Here is a 22280-nt window from a genome sequence, read left to right on the forward strand (position 1 = left end):
CGTAAAGTCATAGGTATCATGGCTGATCCTAGGATTGTCTTGACAAAGATTGTGATAGAATTTGTCCTGAGATTTCTTTTATGAGCACTCAAGGCTAACCAGGAAGGTCGCTTTCGTTTTTGGCTTCTCCTAAAAACTGAGTCTGCTTATCGGCATCTTTCCCTCCATAGTTAGTGGTGTTTTGTCCACTTAGTGTTTTCCTGTGATGTTTTCAGCTTTGATTGAAGAAAGCCTAGAGTTCTCTGGTTGCAAGGGAAAATGTTCGCACTGAGATCACTCTCAAGGGCAATTCTTCAGCTCAGCATACACTAAGGGAGTCTTTGGTATAAGGAGGTACATTTGAGTAGACTATATCAGAAATCATAATGGCAATACACAGAGGTGATCTCTCTTGCATTACCCCATATGTCTTCCTTTTCAGAAGGAATCCCTGAAAAGTACCTTGGGCAGAGTTGAGCGGGAAGAAACCAGTACTTTCCAGACACTTACATAAATAATGGAACTGACAGAGCAGGTGTCCGGCAGGAGTTTCTTTCAATATAGTGATTGACATACCGTCACAGCTTCAGTGATAGGGAAAGTGGTCCAACTGCTTTTTGTTAAGCTCTTAAAAGTCACAATGGGGGGACATGGGTGCACTTTTGTGGACTGCAACAGGTACTTATCCGCTATTGGATAGTCTAATTTCTCTCCCTTTCAGTACGGAAGTGTCAAATGTAACCCTTGTGAGTCCTAAAAAGAAAATTTTTTTCACTGTCACATTGATACAGAGCTTGAAAGCAGTTTTGTTCCTTTAGTGGATTAAATCTGTACATTATCAAAGTATGAATCATATTTTATCATAAAGGAAAGTCAGAAGAATAGGAATGAACTCCACAGTGCGTACCTGTATTGACAAGGTTAACCAGTTTGTTGCCAGTGTGTTATCCCTTTTCATCCAGTTTAGTTATTGTCTTGTCCTTTAGAATTATACTGTGATGTATCAGTCTTGTTTGTATGTGACAAAGATCACTTAATGAACTGTTCCAGCTCGTTCTTGAACAGCTTTCAGTCACGGCTTCATTAACTAGCTAGGAATGGTGTATAAAATGTTCTTACCAGTATCCTCCTGCCAAATGTGACTCATTGCAAAAAGAGCACCTAGCATATGCCCAGCTCTCTGAAATAGACTGTGATAAACTCCCACGTAAACTGTCTTTACATAGTAATTTAGGCTACTCTGATTGCAAATGTTTAATGATCCACCTTCACAAGTAATAAATGCTGCATGTCATTTTGCTACAAAGTTAAATTGGAGGAAAAGCCCTTCCCTTGAGTTTGAGGTGGTTTTTTTTTGTAAATTTTGTGTGTACTGGTTCGGGGGGTGGGGGTAAGTACAGAACTGGCTGTTAAGATGTAGACTCTAAGGGTGGAATGCTCAAAAGAAGTTAAGCTCCGATCTTCCATTGAAATCAATGGAAGCCTGGGGAAAATTTTGTCCATGAAAGGTATCTGGTGAAACCACAGAGGAGTTTGTTTATAAAAAAAAAATTTAAACAACTGACTTTTTGTAGAAGCAAAATACATTGGGTGTCTACTTTCCAAATCCACCCTGAGGATCTGGGTGTCGGAAGGGCCTTCAGTATGTCAGAGGCACATGCAGGTATACTGGGCAAACTTGCGAAGTGTTGTACATTTTTTTTTTTTTTTTGACTGATGTATATACAAGGATACTTGAATCTTAGCATGTGACTATCAGAACATTACAAAGTACACTGGGAGATTACTCTTTTTAAAAAAGTAAAGATTTTTTTAAAAAATACACAACCAATTTAGCTGACAAAAGTATTTAAAATTAATCTTTTTATTTAAGAAAAAGGTAAAGTATTAAGCATCTAAAGGGAGGGGGAAAAACACTTTTAAAATCTAAATTCTTATAGAGTTTGGACACTTTTCGTTGATTTTGTTTTTCCCTCTCCAATAAACTAATTCAGACTAGACCACTAGAGAGAGACCAAAATGTATTTCAGCATTTCATAAGAAGTCGTGTAGATCTTTTAACATGGCTACACAGTGCTTTGCCGTAAGTTGTGCCCCAAAAGTGATAATTTCCTTGCTTTCAGAGCTGTGACTTGTGGTCCCTGGGTGTCATTATTTATGTGATGCTGTGCGGATACCCTCCTTTTTACTCCAAACACCACAGTCGGACAATTCCAAAGGACATGCGGAAAAAGATCATGACAGGAAGTTTTGAATTTCCAGAGGAAGAATGGAGCCAGATCTCAGAAATGGCAAAAGACATTGTGAGAAAGTGAGTCAGTTGAGGAAAATGTTATATTACTCTTTATTATTTATATCAAGACATTGGAAAATCACTAAATATTTTGTCACTAAAGGCTCCATTTTCAAAAGGGAAAAAATTGTCTGCCGTGTGTAAAGCTGGAACGTTGTATTTCATATTCAGCATGAACAAAGGTTGGTAAATGTTTTCCCTTGTTTCTCTTTTTCCAGACCACTGTCTTCAAATTTTAATCAGCTCCTACCACTAAAATATTTAGAGTTGCATGGAGATGTAGCCTTTAACAGGAGTGGTACGGTTAAATCCTCAAGCAACACTTCTGGAAAAGTGCAGGTGTTCAGTGCGTAGTGCACGTGTACCCAGTCTAAAAGGAGCAGCTGATCAGAAAAGGGTTTTGAGCACAGTGCAACAGGTTTTCTGATATGTATTTTATCAAAAGGACACTGTCAGGTCACATTTGGCCTAAAATTTTAGCGTTAAAACCTGTTAAAGCCTAAGACCCCCAAAAAAGTATTTCTGTGCATTTTTTTAAAAGCAAATAAATATTTCCTGAAGTGTTTGCAACTCAAACATTGCAGCACTCTGCTATTGCACGATAACCAGAAAATGGAACTGATCAGAATCCAACTGCATTTTTTAAAAGTGAAACTGACTAGTTGCATTTTCACTGTTCAGTCAGAGAAATGAAAAACAAACAATTAAAAGCAACATAAATATTGAAAATCAAATCCATTCAATTATTTTAACCTGACACTGTCCCCTTTAAGGCACTGTAAAAACTCCAGGAATTTAAACCAATGGCATACTTTTGTAAATATTGGAGGAACCTGTTTATAATGGTAGAGAAAGTCCAGAAGGGCTTTGACATACAAATTGCAGTTATGGTTTCACTGAAACCTACACTTAGAGTGAAATCAGCTTTTTTCATACAGCAGCTTCACTCTAAGAAGGTTCCACTGTATTTCAAAATGGCCACGATACTGGATTCCACAGACCGTCACTAATTTGGATAAAGTCAGTTTTCTTTCATTCTCTTTATTAAACTATCAGAACTACTTTTTCTCTTTGTCCTTCTCCAGCAAATATGTCAGAACCTGTGTCTATGGCTTGATGTGCAGGAAGATATTTAAGTCTGTATAGGGGATCTTCTTGTTTGAGAGAGGTTCTTAGCCTGTATGTGTGCTGTTTTCTGTTTATTTGGAGTTTAAAAAAAAAATTGTTATTCACATGAGCCTTGGCTCTGGAGGTCACATTCTGCCTTCAAGTGGCTGCTTGCTTGGGAGCACGTTTAGTTGATATGTGGCCTTGATCTTTACTTAAGTATATAAATTATCCCTTTTAAATCTAAAGGAAAAAATACAAATGGTTTGGGGTCTTGAATCAAAACTGAAATGGAGGCCTGTTTGCTACCTGTGCCTTGTACCTAAAGTTATGGACTAGCCAGGGGCACTGCTGACACTTCTGTAAAAGTCACTTACTTTTTCTTTCTATATTGAACAATTCTGCTGTACAATCAGTTTACGGTATAGTTGTCCAAGAAAGTAAATTGTGCCTTAATTTGACCGTATTGTTTTGTCTATTTCCAACTTGACCTTTGTCTTTGACCATCAGCAATGCCAATAATATATCAGCCATAATACCGACAACTTATTTTTTATTAAACAGTTGTGCCTAATAGTGGGAGCTTTAATTTACCTGCAGAATCTTTTTCAGGCTGCTCTTTCTAGTGAGTGTCTCGTGATTTGTCTTTCTTACATTACTACTGTAAACATACTCTCCATAACAATCCATAAGGTTTTCACAGAATCTCATAATGCAACTCTTCTTTACAATCCTATCTGGGACTTTACAATTGTTACATTATAGTAAAATTGTGCTTTGAGTGTTGGTACAAGTAAAAAGCAAAGAATAAGCAGATATCTGACAGTCTAGAAACTTAGGTGGAAATAGCTAATTTACACTGTTAACATGGGAGAGTTGAGTATTCTGGAGGCTGTGCAGTAAGTGTCAGGGACGGAAGGGAAAGGAGGCCATCCATCTGTTGCAAGCACAACCATTAAATAATTGCTTGAGTCCGTACGTCACTGGAGAGTTCTTTTAACTAAGAGCTGCTAATTCACCAGAGATGGTCTCTGTTGTAGAGGTGTCCACTTGTCCATCCTTCTGCTGAGGAAACAGTGCTAAGAAGTTGCATTATAGGAGCAGAGTCTGTTCAGTAAACACATACCTAACTTTGAAATTCTGCCTTACTCCGCCATGCACAAAATCCTTAAGTAAGTCCCACTACCTGACAAAACTGTAGAAGTGCATTTCCAGAGAATGTTGATCCTTTTTGCATTGGGTATTTCTTAAGGGAGGAGAACTTTTGCTACCACAGGATCTGAAGGTACAAGTTAGCTGAGTGCAGTCATTACAGGATCCCTTTCTCATTTTGTGTCACTGAAGATACCCACTGTAACTCGGCAGTGCTTAAATAGATCTCCAGAAAGGGACATTGGAATAAAATGACTGATAAGGAGCAAATTGTTTGAGAGAGGTTTTGTTGGCATTCTAGTCAAAGGAGAACTCTCATCTCTGGGGATGGTAACTGCAAAATTAAAAGCACTCTGATTCTAGGTAGAACAGCAGGTTGTTGCATAGAAAGAACAGAGCATCTTTAAGGACTGATTTGTTTTTTCTCTCAGGCTGCTGAAGGTAAAGCCCGAGGAACGGCTGACTATAGAAGGAGTCCTGGACCATCCCTGGCTAAACTCCACCGAAGCTCTCGATAACATTTTGCCCTCTTCCCAAATGATGATGGACAAGGTTTAGATAACATTTTATTATTTCAAAAAGGTCAAGTCTGGAAACGGGCCACATTGATATTTGTTAAGCATTTTGTTTTAAAACTACGTCCTGCAGATTAAGAGCTCAGAGGTTAATCACCTTCAGAAAGAGAAGGAGAATCTTTGTTCCTAAAACCAAAAAGTTTCATTTAAAACTGGGATAGAAAGAAAATGCTTGAAGATTGGCTGTAAAGAGCAACCCTGAGGCTTAGGAGGAGATGGACAATTCTAGTAAATGTGATCTATTAGGGCTCTTCTATCTCTAGGTGCTTTGCTCACTTGAGTATTGCATCCTTTTTCTCCTTTGTTTAGCTGCAGATCCAAGGTATGAGTCTATTGGTCGGCAGGCAGGGGTTCAGCTGTGTGCTCTATATCCCCCCTTTAAATGACTAAGTGGAAAACTCATTTGCACAAAGGCGGTTGCACAGTCAGGTCTCTAAGATCATGGAAGTTAGACATGGAGAAGACCCATTAGACTGAGTCCAGGCCCTTGCAAGGTCAGGGTATTATCCCCCACTGGATCACTGCTCAGTACTGAGCTGGTCTTGTGTAGCACAAGCCTGATGTTATTGTGTATCCCTGAAATGTGTGCAGGATTTTTATGAACTGTGTTTGTACTGGCTTATATTAGCCTTTTATACACAAAGGAACTAATTAAAACACTATGTGTAACTTTTTCCATTCCAGGCAATGGTTGCTGGGATACAACAGGCTCATGCAGAACAACTTGCTAACATGAGAATCCAAGACCTCAAAGTCAGCCTCAAACCCCTCCACTCTGTCAACAATCCAATTCTACGCAAGAGAAAATTGCTAGGGTAACTTCCTAAAAAATTTTTTTTTAATGTTTTAAATCTAATAATTCCTAAATGTCAGAAGCCAGGGTGCTTCAATTGTTGTTTAACACTTAAACCTCTGTTGAGGTTTGTTTGACTGAAATTCCTAAAATGTCTAGTTGGTTGGTTGGTTCCTACTTCCTGTGCTGAAACAGCTGGAGTCAAACCTAGTAACAATAATACATGTATAGCATGCTGTATCTTCACAGCTTCTCCCAACACCTTTGTGAGGTAAGAAAATGGTGGTGGTATCCTCATCTTATACATAAGGAAAGTGAGGCAGGTAGGAGAAGTGATATGGCACCCAGCAAATCAGAGGCAGACCCTGGTTTTGAACGCTCTTGTTTGAGTTCTGACCACAGTTGCCAACTTTCATGTGGTAAATAAGCATGCCGACTTTCACAATAAGCCAAAAAATCAAGCTAATCCTATTTCAAAACAAGGCCAAAACAAGCCAATTCCTAAGAACCCCAACGTTCTATGTGACTAGATCCCCCTGGTGTGCAGTCTGAGACTATGGTGGGCTCGTTGTGCACTCCTGACTCTCTCCCCCACGCCCCCCTTGCCCCTGCTTGCCCTCTTTTGACAATCAAAAAAAAGAAGCAACAAACTACAAGCCAAACAAGCTACAAGCCAAAAACTAGCCAACAAGGAACTCACAAACCAATTAAGCCAAAAACAAGCCCGATTTCTGTGTTTTTTTCATGGGTTTGGCATGTCTGGTTCTGACCCTATTCTTATTTCTCTAGATCAGGGATCTCAAACTCAAATCACCACAAGGGCCACATGAGGACTAGTACATTGGTCCGAGGGTCGCATCACTGAAACTTTTTTTCATACAATGATACAAAAGTACTGTATAGTCAAAAATGAAAAAAAATGAAGCATAATATCGTATGCTATTAAAAGTCAATGTATTAACTTTTTAAAACTGTAATGCGAAGAGGGGTTTTAATAAAATATAAATACTCAGTAATTCACCTCACTCAAACGACAAAACACGCATTTACTTTTAGAATTACTTCGATTAAAGACCCTCCCCCCCCCCCGGCTCTGCCCCCATTTCACCCCTTCCATAAGGCCCTGCTCCTGCCCTGCCTACTTCCACTCTACTCCGTGCTGATTAGGCCTCAGCTGGAGTATTGTGACCAATTCAGGGCACCATATTTCAGGAAAGATGTGGACAAACTGGAGAAAGTCCAGAGAAGAGCAACAAAAATGATTAAAGAAAACATGACCTAACGAGGAAAGATTGAAGAAATTGGGTTAGTTTAGTCTGGAGAAGAGAAGACTGGGAGGGGACATGCTAATAGTTTCCAAGTACATAAAAGGTTGTTACAAGGAGGAGAGAGAAAAATTGTTCTCCTTAACCTCTGAGGAGAGGACAAGCAGCAATGGGCTTAAATTGCAGCAAGGGAGGTTTAGGCTGGATATTAGGAAAAACTTCCTAACTGTCAGGGTGGTTAAGCCCTGGAATAAACTGCCTAGGGAGGTTGTGGAGTCTCCATCACTGGGGATTTTTAAGAGCAGGTTAGACAAACACCTGTCAGGGATGAGCTAGATAATACTTAGTCCTGCCATGAGTGCAGGGAATTGGACTAGGTGACCTCTCAAGGTCCCTTCCAGTCCTACGATTCTATATCATTTATAGTTAGAATGGAGCAGACCTAGCTATAAGAAAGTGATTAGAGCAGGACAGCTTGGGAATCAGGATTTCAAGATTTGTTCCAGGTTCTGCCACTGATTCACTGTGCAAACCACTTAATCTCGCTCTGCTGCAGTTTACTCATCTGACAATTAGGATATTTACCTACCTTCTAGGAATATTCATAGAATCATAGAATATCAGGGTTGGAAGGGACCTCAGGAGGTCATCTAGTCCAACCCCCTGCTCAAAAGCAGGACCAATCCCAAACTAAATCATCCCAGCCAGGGCTTTGTCAAGCCTGACCTTAAAAACTTCTAAGGAAGGAGATTCTACCACCTCCCTAGGCAACGCATTCCAGTGTTTCTCCACCCTCCTAGTGAAAAAGTTTTTCCTAATATCCAACCTAAACCTCCCCCACTGCAACTTGAGACCATTACTCCTTGTCCTGTCATCTTCTACCACTCAGAATAGTCTAGAACCATCCTCTCTGGAACCACCTCTCAGGTAGTTGAAAGCAGCTATCAAATCCCCCCTCATTCTTCTCTTCTGCAGACTAAACAATCCCAGTTCCCTCAGCCTCTCCTCATAAGTCATGTGTTCCAGACCCCTAATCATTTTTGTTGCCCTTCGCTGGACTCTTTCCAATTTATCCACATCCTTCTTGTAGTGTGGGGCCCAAAACTGGACACAGTACTCCAGATGAGGCCTCACCAATGTCGAATAGAGGGGGACAATCACGTCCCTCGATCTGCTCGCTATGCCCCTACTTATACAAATACTTCCTTTGGTTTGTTTTAAACCTGCTGCCTGTTTATTTCATTTGGTGGCCCCTAGTTCTTTTGTTATGAGAAGTAAACAACACTTCCTTATTTATTTTCTCTACACCCATCATGATTTTACACACCTCTCTCATAATATCCCCCCCTTTGTCGTCTCTTTTCCAAGCTGAAAAGTTCCAGTCTTATTAATCTCTCCTCTTACAGCAGCCGTTCCGTACCCCTAATCATTTTTGTTGCCCTTTTCTGAACTTTTTCCAATTCTAATATGTCTTTTTTGAGATGCGGCGACCACATCTGCACACAGTATTCAAGAGGTGGACTTCAGTATCGAGCAAACTGGTTGAAACTCTAGTAAAGAACAAAATTGTCAGACACAGAGATGAACATAATTTGTTGGGGAAGAGTCAACATGGTTTTAGCAAAGGGAAATCCTGCCTCACCCATCTGCTAGAATTCCTGGAGGGGGTCAACAAGCACGCGGACAAGGGGAATCCAGTGGATGTAGCGTACTTAGATTTTCAGAAAGCCTTTGACAAGGTCCCGCACCAAAATATTGAGCATGTTACTTGATTGACATTAGTAAAAGTCTTAATCTTCTGATCTAAGGTGCCATCATATGACAGAGTGTTGTCAGAACTTCTGATAAATCTACTTTCTTTTACAGGTTTCCAGATCCCATAAGAGAAATATACATGGGTTCAGAATTATGTATTGAGTAATGGATATGATCAGACTTCTTTCAAACTTCTGTTATTAGCAGTTATTTTCACCTTAGATTTGGCTTTTGGTTACATGGCTGTGTTGTGCTCAGACAGTCATAGTGTTTCCTTCTCACTCCCATCTGTTACAGCACTAAACCAAAGGATGGTGTCTATATCCACGATCCTGAGAATGGAAGCGACGATTCCAATGTGGCTCTGGAAAAACTCAGAGATGTCATTGCACAGTGTATTCTACCACAGGCTGGTAAAGGTCACCGCTTTTAAGAAAGCTAATGCACGTTTAGTGTGATGCCAGTTTAGCCCCTGTGTCAGCAGTGAAGGAGTATGCCCAGCGTTCCTATTGCTATAGTCAGTCTCAGGAGATAGGGGGCTCTTTGCCTGACACAGAGTCCTAAAGGGGCTTGTTTTATAGCTGTAGGACAAAAGTTTCTTTGCAGAAAAGCCCAGCATCTTTGGAATTGTCCCTTTTTACCAGCCCTGAAGGTAAAGCTAACACACATGAATCAATGCCCTTTTGCCCTAGAACGTATATCTTTATGGCACCTTATACATGAAACTTCACTGCAGAAGATTGATTCATATGCATAACTTTGGTGTGACCCTTTGCTGATTTATGTGTGATGGGATGTCTAGCTAGAAGAGCCTTCCAGTGCTTGGGAGTCACCCATGCCACTGTAGGGGATCAGTGGAGGTCTGTATTGTCAGTTGTGCAGCCTTTTGAAGGAAATCACCACCCTGTTGGTCAAGAGGCAGGAGAGGATAGAATGCCAATCTACAGAGTCTGGGGAATGAGTTGCTGTTCACAGCAGTTGTATGGATTCTTCTTGGTACAGCCCAATGGAGACCTGGGAGAAAGAGGGATTGAGATGTGGGCAAGATCACTGCAAAACTTTCCAATTAAAAGAATAGGATTGCTCTTTGTAATGGCATGTGGATTGTAAATTATCTGTGTAATAAAGTGTTAACACCTTGCTTTAACAGTGGCATGTGGTGCTATTAAACTGGCTTGCTAAACAAAGCCTCTGCTCCCAAAACCAGTAAGCAGGAGAAAAAGGGTGCCTCCTTTGCTGAGAATTTATATGACAAATCTCTGTTTTATCTTGTCTTTCTTTTAAATAGGAGAGAATGAAGATGAGAAACTGAATGAAGTGATGCAGGAAGCATGGAAATATAATAGGGAGTGTAAGTTATTACGAGACACTCTACAGAGCTTCAGCTGGAATGGTAAGTGGCACCTTCTCTTAAGACAGAGACTGCTCTTACATGCAGGGTATGTTTTGAAACCGTTTTAACGAACCTGTTTTAATTCCATTCAGGCTTAGATGGCCCCAAATGGTGTCAGTTTGCCAGCACAGAGCATGAATTAAATGGTTTTTTAAAACCTGTTAAATTTTATATTTGAGGCTCAGGTAAAATTTTCAAAAAGCACTTAAGTCCCATTGATTTTTGAATGTGGGTTAGGCCTCTGAGTCAGTTGGGGGCTTTTGAAAATGTTACCCTAAGTTTTACTGTCTGGGATCAAAGCATCAGTTTGTATTCAGCCTGTTATGACTGTCTGCCTGCACTGCACTGCACTGAAACTGACTTGCTTTTTCTTTAATTTCAGGCAGAGGATTCACAGATAAGGTGGACCGGCTAAAGCTGGCAGAAATAGTGAAACAAGTTATTGAAGAGCAGACAAACTCCCATGATTCACAATAGCTAGAGCTTCTTCTTTTATTTTTTTTAACCATTTGAGAGCTATTCTTTAACTGTAAAATATTTTTTATGTAAATTTATAAATCATAATTATTTCATTAAATTTCCACACTGCTTGAAAATCCTGTATAGTTGTAGATACAAAAATCATTGGTACTGTAATATTTTTTTAAAACTCAGTTCCTCAAGGTATATATGATCACTCATGTACTGTTAATTCATGAGTCCCTTGAACGGGACAAATTATATTGTTAAAGACAGTTTGTTTTCTTAATAACCAGATGCAGAAGCAGCCTTCCATCTGCTATACAGACAGCTGCAGTGACTAAGTACATGAATGAGACAACCACAGTTTCTTAGCATTTTGCTCAGTAAATATTTGAAGCAAGTGCTGTGGAAAAAACTTCACAGGCACCCTTTTTACCTTAAATCTGCAGCATTGTAGTGACAGCAGAATTATTTCTCCTCTGCCAGATAACCCAAGAGCCACTCTTAGCATTGCTAAGGAGACATGCACTCAAGTCCATACTCTTGCTATAATCTTTAGTTGTGATTGGTAATTTTGTATCTCTCTCCTCCAGCTCCACATCTTCCTCCTGGCTTCACCAGGACTTGAGTCGCTGTTCAGCATCAGACTCCTCTTCTTTATTTTAAAACAGTAGGGGAAAACTTCAGTAACTTGTGTGTATTGTTTTTATTTTAATGGTGATACCTCTCTCAGGCAGCAACATGTGGGTGGATTTGTTTGCTTTTTCCCCAGATGACTAGTTGAGCCTGAGTTTTGTTTTTTTTCCACCACTCCACCGTTTTCCTTCTGGAATATATAACCCTGGCGAAGCATGGAGTCAAGCTTGTCCTCCTGGCTGGAAGGGATCATCCTGTGTATAATCACGGTGCCACTGTGCGAGATGGATAGTGGTGATCCATCTATGTCCAAGCACATTCGCTCTATGATTTTCTTGAACTTCATCTGCCTGGGGAGGGATTGACCTAGAGCTGCCCCCGACTCAAGTCCCTATGCTGCAGCACACGGTGAAGGCCACCAAGGGCAAATCCTTACACTAATCAAACTTTGGCTTAAAAAAAAAAAAGCTTTTTTTTTTTTAATTTAATTTAAAAAAAAATCTGTAAATATTTCTAGTTTTCTATCTTCTAATACTTTCCTTTCTTTTGAGACTCGTTGAAGGCTTTTTATAGAGATATTTTGGTACTATACCTGTGCAGCCATAGAAGAATTATGGTCTGCCGTCTGAAGTGCCAATTCAGGGCTATTAGGAGTAATTACTCTTGAACTTTGTTACATTTCATAGCTCATTACTCTTTGGTTTACATTTAACAACTTGAGCCATAAATCTCCCAGTGTACTCAGTATGGCAGTTGGGCCACATTCTGTCTTTTTCTAAATCAGACTTCCTCTTACCTGTTTGCTTTGGCAGGCAAAGCTGCATCGGATCCTTTCTGTAGGATTTTGTAAACAATAACTTGGTTTTTCCTACATAAAGGAGATGTTCCACTTTGCATTCTTTTCCAATGCGTACATTTTCTGTGTGTTGGCGGTTTTAATCCCTTCCAGTAGTACACCCACTTATTAAAGCTTTAAACTGCCTGATTATTGTAATTTTAGGACACAGTCCTTACTTAGCTAGCACCTTCCCTGACTACAATGGGAGATTTTTGCCTAAGTAAGAATTGCACCCTTAAACACTACATGGAATACTTGTGCACGGATACATACTAATGAGAAAGGTAGTGAACTAGCAGGCAATGAATAATGGTTCCTTGCTGGAAACCTAATTTTTTGGGAAAGTGAACTTGATCTCTGGCTAGTTCTGATCAGTAACTGTCCTGCCCCATAAAACTAAACGAGATGGGAATAACTTCCAAGGCTGTGGTCCATAGCACAATGGAATTTGGATACTTTAACTGTCCTCCCCCATAAAAGAGATGACCTCTTCAGATTAAGGCATAGGTACAATACGTTAGCAGAAATGAGCATTCTTCACTTCTCTGTAGTAGCAGCTGCAAGGCTCCAGGCTTGTACACCTTTCCTTTGCACTAATCTCTCGCTCATGTCAACATCCACAAAGTCTTTAAATATTTGAGATTGTTTTAAACTTTCACTCGACATCTGTTTTTCCTGGGACATCTTAATTGTCAACTTTTAAGCGTGGTGTATGGAGAATTAAACAAGGCAGTCATGTCATTTTAATAGGAATTGTGTAGCTAATTCCCCACAGACCACTTTGAAGTTTTATCCTGTAAGCCAGGAGGCCCAAACTTTGCCCAACTGAGCACCCCACTGGCATCTTCCCAGGAGCATAAGGCCACATGTAGCTCGCATATAAAATGGACCAGATGGTAGTTATCCTCATCTTTAATATGGAATGCTAGGCAACAAAAAATAGTGGTCCCAGAATGCCATGCTCTCTTGTGGTCCAGCCAATTTCTCCTTTGTGAGCAAGATGGAGTATAGCATGCAGGGACCTGTTCTCTCATGCAGGTTGCCTCCGGTATTAAAGGTGATCATGACAAGGCTTGCCTTGTAGAATTCCACTGGCCAAACTTTGGGTACTACTGCCTTAACCAGTGACCTGGTATTTTCATATTGCTTTGCTTTGGAAGTGAAGCCAAAATGGGCTTTTGGTGTTGCTACTGTGTAATCACCTGTAAGAAATAGCTTCAAACTGTTTCCACAATACAAAATATCCATTTTGTAGAAAACCTTAGAGAATATTGTGGCAACTACTTCTAGGAGAAATCCAAACCAGGGCTAGAAAATGGCAAGGAAGACCTATAACTGGCTGATTAGTTACTGAACATTGTGACTGAGTCCCTTCTCCATTTATCGGTTTTAATTTATTTAAAATGACAGGATGACTTCATGCCATTAGTAATTGCAAGATGGGTAAATTCAGATCTGACTTAGAACTGTTTCAGTATTTTAACGGTGCAGGTTTGGAGGGGGAGAAGTCAAATTTCCAAGTCTCTGGTGGAAAAACTGCCTTTTGCAAGTTTACTTCGATTATATTGTCCATATCCTAATTGAGAAGAGATTAATCTGAAATGTGTGTAGGAAGGAAGAGATTACGGTGACACTAGTTGAAACTGAAGGTCAAATGGTTTTATAAAATGATAAAACTGATTTATTTTACTTTTTAAAAATTAAGTTAAATTTTTGAATTCAAAATTAAATAAAACTATTTAAATGAAATCCATTAGTGTACGTAAATTTTATTTTTTTCTGCCCTACATTTTTATTTTTCAGTGGATGAAACTGCCAGGTATTTTGTCTTGATTGTGCATATTTTTGTTTGGTAATAAACTCCACCAGTCCTCCTTAGCAGACTGTAATATTTTAAATATCTTGAATTGAAAGGGTCTGATGGATGGTACCCCATAAAAGATAAAAATTTCATAAAATTTTCTTTATTAAAAAAACAAATGATGAAGGAAGCTAGTATGTGAGGGGTTCTTTTGTTTTTAAGTAAAACTCTAAAATAAATCTTTGCCTGAAATCATTTGACCTTTTATATATTTTTTTTAAATATAAAACTGGCTTATCTTGTGATTTGACTGTTTGGGGCTACTTAAAAAAGAAAAGAGTAGAAGAACTTGTCTAGAAGGAGAATATGTTGGCTTGGAAAGAGGAAGATATTAAAGTTTTGATATCATTACCACGTGTTTTTCCTTTGGAAATCTCTCTTGGAACCCTTCATATGACATGTTTATCTTCTGTGTATTAAGAATATTTTCATTTCTCCTTTTCAGTGTATTTGTAATATTAGTTTATTTTGGATCAGTATTAGATTGTAAATATTATTCATCAGTGTACATAAAAAATGATTTTACTAAACTTAAAAAGGTATCTGGCTTTTTTGTTTGGATCAGGGCTGAATTTAAATCTTTGTAGCCCAAAGGGAGAAAGGGACAGTCCTGTGGTCAACACCAAGGACAACTGGGCTCTCTCTCACTATAAGTCATCTGATCTCTCTGCTTCAGTTTTACCTGCCTGTAGTAGAATGGAATAGTCACAGTCCTTTGTACCTCACAAGAGTGCTGGGCGGCTTAACTTACTCATGTTTGTAATGTGCTGTGTTTAAGGGCAAACTACAAAACTGGGCTAGACAAAGCACCAGAAAATAAAGGTAGGTGACAATCTCACACTGCTAATAGGTGGGGCAAGATAACCTGTCATCTCTTCTTTAGTAACTGTGATGCCTCCCTCTAGATGGCAGTATTATACGCTCAATAAGAATACAAAAAGAACAGGAGTACTTGTGGCACCTTAGAGACTAACAAATTTATTTGAGCATAAACTTTTGTGGGCTACAGGCCATCTTGAACATCACTTCAAAAGTTTTTTTCCCCCCTGCTGATAATAGCTCCTCTTAATTAGCCTCTTACAGTTGGTATGGGTACTTCTACCTTTTCATGTTCTCTGTATGTATAAATACCTTACTATATGTTCCATTCTATGCATCCAATGAAGTGAGCTGTAGCTCACAAAAGCTTATGCTCAAATAAATTTGTTAGTCTCTAAGGTGCCACTAGTCCTCCTGTTCTTTTTGCAGATGCAGACTAACACGGCTGCTACTCTGAAATAAGAATACAGTTTAGCCCCATTCTGTCAGTGTATACAGTAGAACCTCAGAGTTACAGACACATCAGGCATGGAGGTTGTTGGTAACTCTGAAATGTTTGTAACCCTGAACAAAGTTACGGTTTTTCTTTCAAAAGTTTACATCAACAACTGACCATTGACTTACTACAGCTTTGAAACTTTACTATGCAGAAGAAAAATGCTGCTTTCCCTTTATTTTTTCCCCATAGTTTACATTTAAACACAGTACTGTACTGTAGGTGCTTTTTTTCCCCTTTTCTGCTGCTGCCTGTTTGCGAACTTCCGGCTCCAAAGGAGGTGTGTGGTTGACTGGTCAGTTCTTAACTCTGGTGTTTGTAACTCTGAGTGAGGTTCTACTGGATAACTTACTGTAGCTGTAATTTTTGAGTTGGGGAGAGAAAGTTGATGTGTTTCTACTGTGGTAGCTAAGACTCCATTTAAATGTTTTAAATCTGATGTCTTCTTTTACGTTTGGTGACCCCATGCTGTAAGGGTATTCTTGGAAGCAGAAACTATGGTAGTTATTCTTATTTCCTTAATGAGTTGCGTAAAGGGAAAACTCTCAAGGCACTGCATTAAAGAAAATTAAATTGAAGCAAAGGAAGGCATTGCAAGGTTTTGAGTTCACTATGTTTGAGTTCACTGTGTTCACTAGCTGGAATGATTTTGCTTTTATAAGAACTTTACACAAATGGGAACTGTCCCAAGATTTCCAGGAGAATTTTGTTCAACCTTTCAGTAAAGAACACCTTCTACTAGGAGACTGATGTGTTTTCTTGCTTCTTGGGTAGTTAGTTAACTCATACTTCACTGTATTACAGTCTGCATTTGATATCAGTCAGATATCTTCAGAGCCCTGTTAGAATATGGCAGGAAGACAGGAAAACAGTGACTGTCCAAAGGCACATTCTAATTGGCCTTGTTACACGGGGACACCAACCCAAGGAGGACCTCATCAGTCAAAAATGCTTAAGAAATCTCTGCACTCCTAAAATTGACAGGGAATGGAGGGGAGACCTGTATGCTGAAGATAGGCAGGCTGGTGATGGAGGGAGATGGGGAAGACACAGTGACAGCAATTCTGGGTCATTGCTGCCTCTCCAATCCACTTTCCATTGTAAATAACCTAACTGTTCAGTAAAACTATTTTTAATCTTTAGCATAATAGAAAGTGAGTGGCTATTTGGTCTATAAAGCATTGCTGTGACACAGCATCCATGTTGCTGGAGGAAAGAACAGGCCTAAAAAGTCCTGGTAACTCGAAAGAAGAGAGATGACAAAAACACAAGCAAGCTGTATATATGTAAAATTGTAGCGGACAGGAAGCTTACAACCCTCTTCTTTATTTTCTCACCCTACTGTGAGAATAACTTTCAGAGCAGAAGGCTCAATGCATGCAACCCACTTTCCAAAAAACAATTAATAAAATGTCAGCCTCTAATTGAGCAGCAATAGGATGTACAGAAAAGGGCATTATGCTAGCCCGTGCGCCAAAAATCATTCATTAATAACCCAAGGTGTGTCTTGTTACTATATTAGGTCCCAATGAGTGACTGAAGCACTGTTCACCACCCTTTATCTTTCCATTGCCTTGTTCATTCAAAATTTATATAGAGTAGAATCCCAGGGATCCAAATCTCCACTTCATGCCCATCCCTGCATGGGGGAACACATGGCTGCATTCTGAGCTTCATGCCGTAGAATGTTCATATTCAAAGAGGCACGAGGAGAAACAGACACCATCTGGGACATTCCATTGTAGCAGAAGTTTCAGGAGTAACATTTTATAAGTGTTATCCTCTTCCCAGTTTAGAAGCCTAAATTTGCTTTCACATTAGAGAGATTTGTTAGTGTTTCTGTGCTGTATAATATAGCAGGATGGGCTCTCTGGCTGGCCTGCTGCTTTGTTGGACGTAGTATTGCCCTGCCAGACAAAGAGAGAGCACCCCTGAAAATACAAAGGAGACATGGGGAGGGTGCCCATAAAAATATATGTGAAAGGCAGCAGGCAGCTTTGATACTTCAGGCAGATCTAGCTGGTGATATGTAAGGAGAGTGTGGGGAACATAACTTGGTCATTAAAATGTTCAGAGTCAGGGAGGGAGGCAGTTAGTAAGGGGTATGGGTAGCAACTAGCAATGGAGAGAGGGGCATTACCTGTATGTTTTTAAGATGCTGGGCTGTACTGGGTGAAGGAGCTGCTCTGTGATTGAATTAAGGGCAGTACTGCTGCATTAACACCCTAAGGTTTCCCTTCTCTACTGCAGTTTGTGTAGCAGCAACCATAAATCAGATCCAGAGAGCATTCAGTTTAATCCAGCGTTAATGCGGAGGAGTCTGATGGCCAGGGACGGAGTGCTGGGACAAAGGCTGCTCCTCAGACTGGGCGTCTCCATGGTGCTGCTGGGGCCTCTCCTTCCCAGCACAGTCTCTAGTCCTCATCTACCTCCACGGTTTGCTTCCTATGAAGTGATAGTTCCAAGGAAGCTAGCAGCCAAGGAAGGCAAAGCCACCAAGGATGAGATGTCCTATGTCATCAAGGCAGAAGGAAAGAACCACATTGTTCACCTAAAGCAGAAGAAAGGATTCCTAGTAAAAAATTTTCCAGTCTTCACTTATGATGCTAGAGGTCAACTGAGAGTTGATCAGCCCCATATTCCAGATGATTGCTACTATCATGGGTACGTGGAAGATACCCCAGAGTCTCACGTGGCCCTCAGCACCTGCTCTGGACTCAGAGGGTTTCTCCAGATTGGGAGCTTAAACTATGGCATTGAACCTGTAGAGACTTCCTTTACATTCCAGCACCGTATTTATCGAACAGAGGAGATGGAACCCAAGGCTGTGATGTGTGGATTAACCGCCAAGGAGATAAAATATCAAGCTTCTGAAACAGAGAGGAGGCAGGTTCCCAAAGTGGAAGAATTTCATCCCTGGACGCACACTAAGTATATGGAGCTTCTTATAGTGGTGGACAAACTGCGGTTTGAATATTCAGGAGGAAATATAACTAATGTTTCAATGCAAGTTGTTGATGTAGTCAGTATGGTGGATGAGCTTTTTTATCCTTTTCGTCTTCGTGTACTACTAACTGGACTAGAAATTTGGACAGAAAGCAACCCCATCAAAATTACACACAATATAAGTGAGGTTCTTTCTACTTTTAACCTTTGGAGAAAACGTCACATTTATCCACGGGCGCCACATGATGTAGGACACCTGTTTGTGTATATGAACTTTGGAGCAAACATTGGAAAAGCGTACTTGAGAAGTGTCTGTGATAAGAATCGTGCATCCGGTGTCGAAGCATTCTTGCATGGCCCTTCAAGGGAGTTTGCTGTACTTGTTGCTCATGAGTTGGGACATAATGTTGGCATAAAACATGACGGAAAAGAATGTGTATGTGCCAATGACAGTACCTGCATCATGAATGCGCATCATATACAAGTCCATCAATTCAGTAACTGCAGTTCTAGAGACTATTTTGACCTAATAGTGTCCAGGAAAGGACACTGTCTGAACAACATCCCAGAAATTGAGGAACTATTTCATGTGCAGCATTGTGGCAACTTCATAGTAGATGCAGGAGAACAGTGCGATTGTGGCTCCAAAAAGCAGTGTAAAAAGGACCCTTGCTGTGATCACACTTGCCAGTTGAAGCCAGGAGCGATTTGTGCTTTGGGACAGTGCTGTCACAAATGTCAGTATCTTCAACAAGGAAGAACATGCAGAGAGAAGACAAATGAATGTGACCTGCCTGAGTATTGCAATGGGACGTCTCCATGGTGCCAAGAGAATGTGTATATGCAAGACGGGACTTTATGCAGTGACAACGGCTACTGTTTTCATGGGTTTTGCTCTACTCACAGTTTGCAATGTCAACACCTCTTTGGCAAAGCAGCCAAGGCAGCTCCAGAAAGTTGCTTCCAAGAAGTGAACGTAAAAGGGGATCGGTTTGGCAACTGTGGAGGGGATGGGGGTGATGTAAAGTTTAAGAAATGTACGTTGGAAAACATCTTGTGCGGAAGGCTGCAGTGTGTGAATGTAAAAAGAATACCTTGGCGGGAGGATCATATGACCATAATTCAAACACCAGTGGACAACATGTGGTGCTGGGGGACAGACTTTCACTTGGGGATGGAGCTCTCTGATACGGGTATAGTAGAAGATGGCGCAAAGTGTGGTACAAACAAGATTTGTATTAACCATACATGTATTAATGAGACAACTGTGCTGACATCCAACTGTTCTTTAAAGAAGTGCAGCAGTAGAGGGGTTTGCAACAGCAATGAGAACTGCCACTGTAATGATGGCTGGGCCCCTCCGAACTGTCAGTTTGCTGGCTTTGGAGGAAGCATTGACAGTGGGCCCCCACCACTTTCCAAAATTGGACTCTTTAGTTTTGTTGGGACTATTTTGGGTATAACCATTGCTGCTGCTATAGTCACTGCAGTTATCGCTCTCTTACTTAAAAAGCCTGTGTCAAAAGTGATTCATAGAGCATCTGAACGCATTGGGCAAAGAAATCCACCTATCCGGAGCATGTCAAAATAAGGCAGCATTAGCTTCAAAAAGCCAGTGCAGAGTGGCAAGTCCATTGTTTAGGGTTTCTCAGAGCAGCTGTGGAAATGCCTGGGGAACCCAGCCGGAGAATCAATGGGTCCGGATGACTAGTTTCTGTAGGACTCATGTAAATTTACTTTATACGTACACACATACACTTTTGGCAGTTTGTTCTGTTTTTTAACTATTTAAATAAATTTGGTCTTGGAATCAAATAGCAAAACGGTCATCAAATTAAAAAATTGATGGATTTAAATCAATATATCATCCCCCCGACCCCCAAACAGGCCCTAAGCAATTCACAGCTTGTCTGTGCCAGGGTTTGTAACTGGGGTCTGACTGGAATCTGGCAGCCTTGCTTCCCTGTTTATCACCATTGTGTTTTTTTAGGATATGGTGAATTGACACAGAAGCTAGCAGAGAAGGGGCAAGACCCAGTTGGGAGTTTTTAAAACTTAATATTTAGGGCTAAGGTTCCTATTTTTTGCCATTTTTTTCTTCACAACCCACAGGTTTTTCCCTCAGCAGAGGCTGGCACCTAATATCGTCCCCTTCAGCGAAAGTCAGCTTTCCAAATGGCCATCTCTCCTTGTTCTTAGTGAGACAGAAGCCACAGGCAGCCCTTGGTTAAGATGGCTACCATTTCCCTACAGCCTGTGGAGGAGGACTTTAGGCAGCTCTTAAAAGAAATGGGTACGGTCCGTGTCCCCCACTGTTACCCGTGGGGCTGAAGTTCTGCTGCCCTGAGGGAAGAGGGCAGCCCCATATTCTGTGAGGAGGCAGAGAGGGGCACTGTGAAGAACAGGTGGGCCAGGGTGGGGAGAAAGGGTCGGTGACCCCAAGGGAAGGACACTGGTGTGGGCGGGTGCACGTGGGCAAATATAGGTGAGTGAAGGAAGAAGCCGTGGAGGCTTCCTAGAGAGGGTCAGGAGGGAGGTGGGTTATCTATCAGGACAAAGGCTAGAGAGGGCTCAATGGCAGCCATTCCCGCCTTACCCCACCCCAGGGCATAGGAGAGGCAAGTGGAATCCCCTCCAAGCAGCCAGCACGGGGGGAGGAGGGGCTTACCCCTTTTTGTGGTTTTTGGCAGTTCAGGTTGAATTTTGAAGCCAACCTCACCCTGTAGGCTCACAGGTCAGAACGCAGACCAGAAAAAAACATTGTTTAAAAAAAAAAAAAGTCTCTCACTGTTTAAAGTCGTCTCCCGCTACGTGGGGAGCTGAGTCATGATTTTTAAATGCTTGTTTTCGGCCACACAGCCTATGGCCCTCCTGCATTTCTCCCCTTCACAAGCTCCTATTTCAAGCTTCCTGCCCCCTGCCCAAAGCCTCAGAATAGTAGCTGCTGACAGCCGTCCAGCACCCCATTCACCAAATTGTCCCTTTCCAGTACATCAAAGGATTTCTCCAAGCACACACTACTCATTATCTTAAGGTGGGGAGGTGTTGGAAAAGGAGGTAGTAGAAGACTGACATCGCTGGGGGCCACTGATGGTTGGGATGGGTGATACTGCCATCTCTTTAAGGGAGACCAGTCTCTGTTTACACACAGCAACTGATAAAACTTCTGTAGATACGTGAAACAGTCTGCAAACCCTAATGTCCTTCCCTACAGGGGACTCGTGCGGCTATAGTCTCAGGCCTCTTTAGCCTCAGTCACATGTTGTAGACTGTTCACCTTCAACCAGACATGAAAGAAGAAGAAAAAATGCTGTTTGAAACATTCCATTGCAGCTGGCGTTTCAGATGCAAAGGCCAAAACGCTTTTCTTCCTCTTCCCAGCTTAGAAGCCTGAATTTCCGACCACACTACAGAGGCCTGTCAGTATTTCCGTGCTCCAGAATCGAGCAAAGGGGAGCCTTTAGCTGGCCCCTGGCTTTGTGCTATGTGATAACACCCTTCAAAGTTTCTTGTAACCTCATCCAATAACCATCCCAGGTGTTTTACAAGCATTAGCAATAATGGTTGGGAATAACACCTAAGACAAGGCCTTTAGCTGAAGTCTAGGTTGAACTAGTACATCAGCAATATGGTCATCCAAGTGCTCCCGCTGCATGCGCTCAGCTGGGCCTAACTCTGTCCCACAATGCAATGCTTTGATTTTGGAGGTTGCTCCAAAGCCTCTGTTCTCACCAAATAGCCTAGGCGAGCAGTGGAATTTTTTTCAGCTTTTTCCAGCTGGCAACGAAGGCTCCAGGGCTGCAGCTGAATAACCTGTGCATGTGTAATGGCCTGCCAATGTACACCCAGTGGCTGGATTGGGGTCTTGGTTTTAGGGCTACTTGCCCTTTGACAGTAACCAGCTGAAGGA

At 41.1% G+C, this 22280-nt stretch overlaps 3 protein-coding genes across 6 annotated transcripts in view; 2 read left to right on the forward strand and 1 right to left on the reverse strand.

Annotated features, from left to right (window-relative positions):
- The window catches only part of MAPKAPK5 (MAPK activated protein kinase 5), a 31425-nt gene extending 16778 nt beyond the window's left edge, over window positions 1-14647 (forward strand). Inside the window, exons 9-14 of one of the 2 annotated variants that reach the window (XM_073312538.1) lie at window positions 2103-2290; window positions 4963-5083; window positions 5791-5921; window positions 9217-9338; window positions 10208-10312; window positions 10695-14647. In XM_073312538.1, coding sequence (XP_073168639.1) covers window positions 2103-2290; window positions 4963-5083; window positions 5791-5921; window positions 9217-9338; window positions 10208-10312; window positions 10695-10789 — 762 coding nt within the window. In that variant the 3' untranslated portion in view covers window positions 10790-14647. The remainder of the gene's footprint in view (window positions 1-2102; window positions 2291-4962; window positions 5084-5790; window positions 5922-9216; window positions 9339-10207; window positions 10313-10694) is intronic. The other variant, XM_073312540.1, reaches the window with a different exon arrangement.
- TMEM116 (transmembrane protein 116) overlaps window positions 2088-22280 on the reverse strand; it is a 59416-nt gene continuing 39223 nt past the window's right edge. Inside the window, exon 10 of one of the 3 annotated variants that reach the window (XM_073312526.1) lies at window positions 2088-4444. In XM_073312526.1, coding sequence (XP_073168627.1) covers window positions 4376-4444 — 69 coding nt within the window. In that variant the 3' untranslated portion in view covers window positions 2088-4375. Of the gene's footprint in view, window positions 4445-7688; window positions 9934-22280 lie in introns of those variants that run through there. The other 2 variants (XR_012155021.1, XM_073312527.1) reach the window with 2 other exon arrangements.
- On the forward strand, window positions 15347-20544 carry LOC140898560 (disintegrin and metalloproteinase domain-containing protein 9-like). Its single transcript, XM_073312523.1, has one exon. The coding sequence runs from the start codon at window positions 17733-17735 to the stop codon at window positions 19959-19961; it is 2229 nt and encodes a 742-aa protein (XP_073168624.1). The 5' UTR covers window positions 15347-17732; the 3' UTR covers window positions 19962-20544.

This window comes from Lepidochelys kempii, chromosome 15, assembly GCF_965140265.1.
Source record: "Lepidochelys kempii isolate rLepKem1 chromosome 15, rLepKem1.hap2, whole genome shotgun sequence".
Lineage (NCBI taxonomy): Eukaryota > Metazoa > Chordata > Testudines > Cheloniidae > Lepidochelys > Lepidochelys kempii.

What these genes read in the sequence shown, in the direction of transcription:
- LOC140898560 (XM_073312523.1), top strand. Translation starts at nt 17,733, where the DNA reads ATGCGGAGGAGTCTGATGGCCAGGGACGGAGTGCTGGGACAAAGGCTG.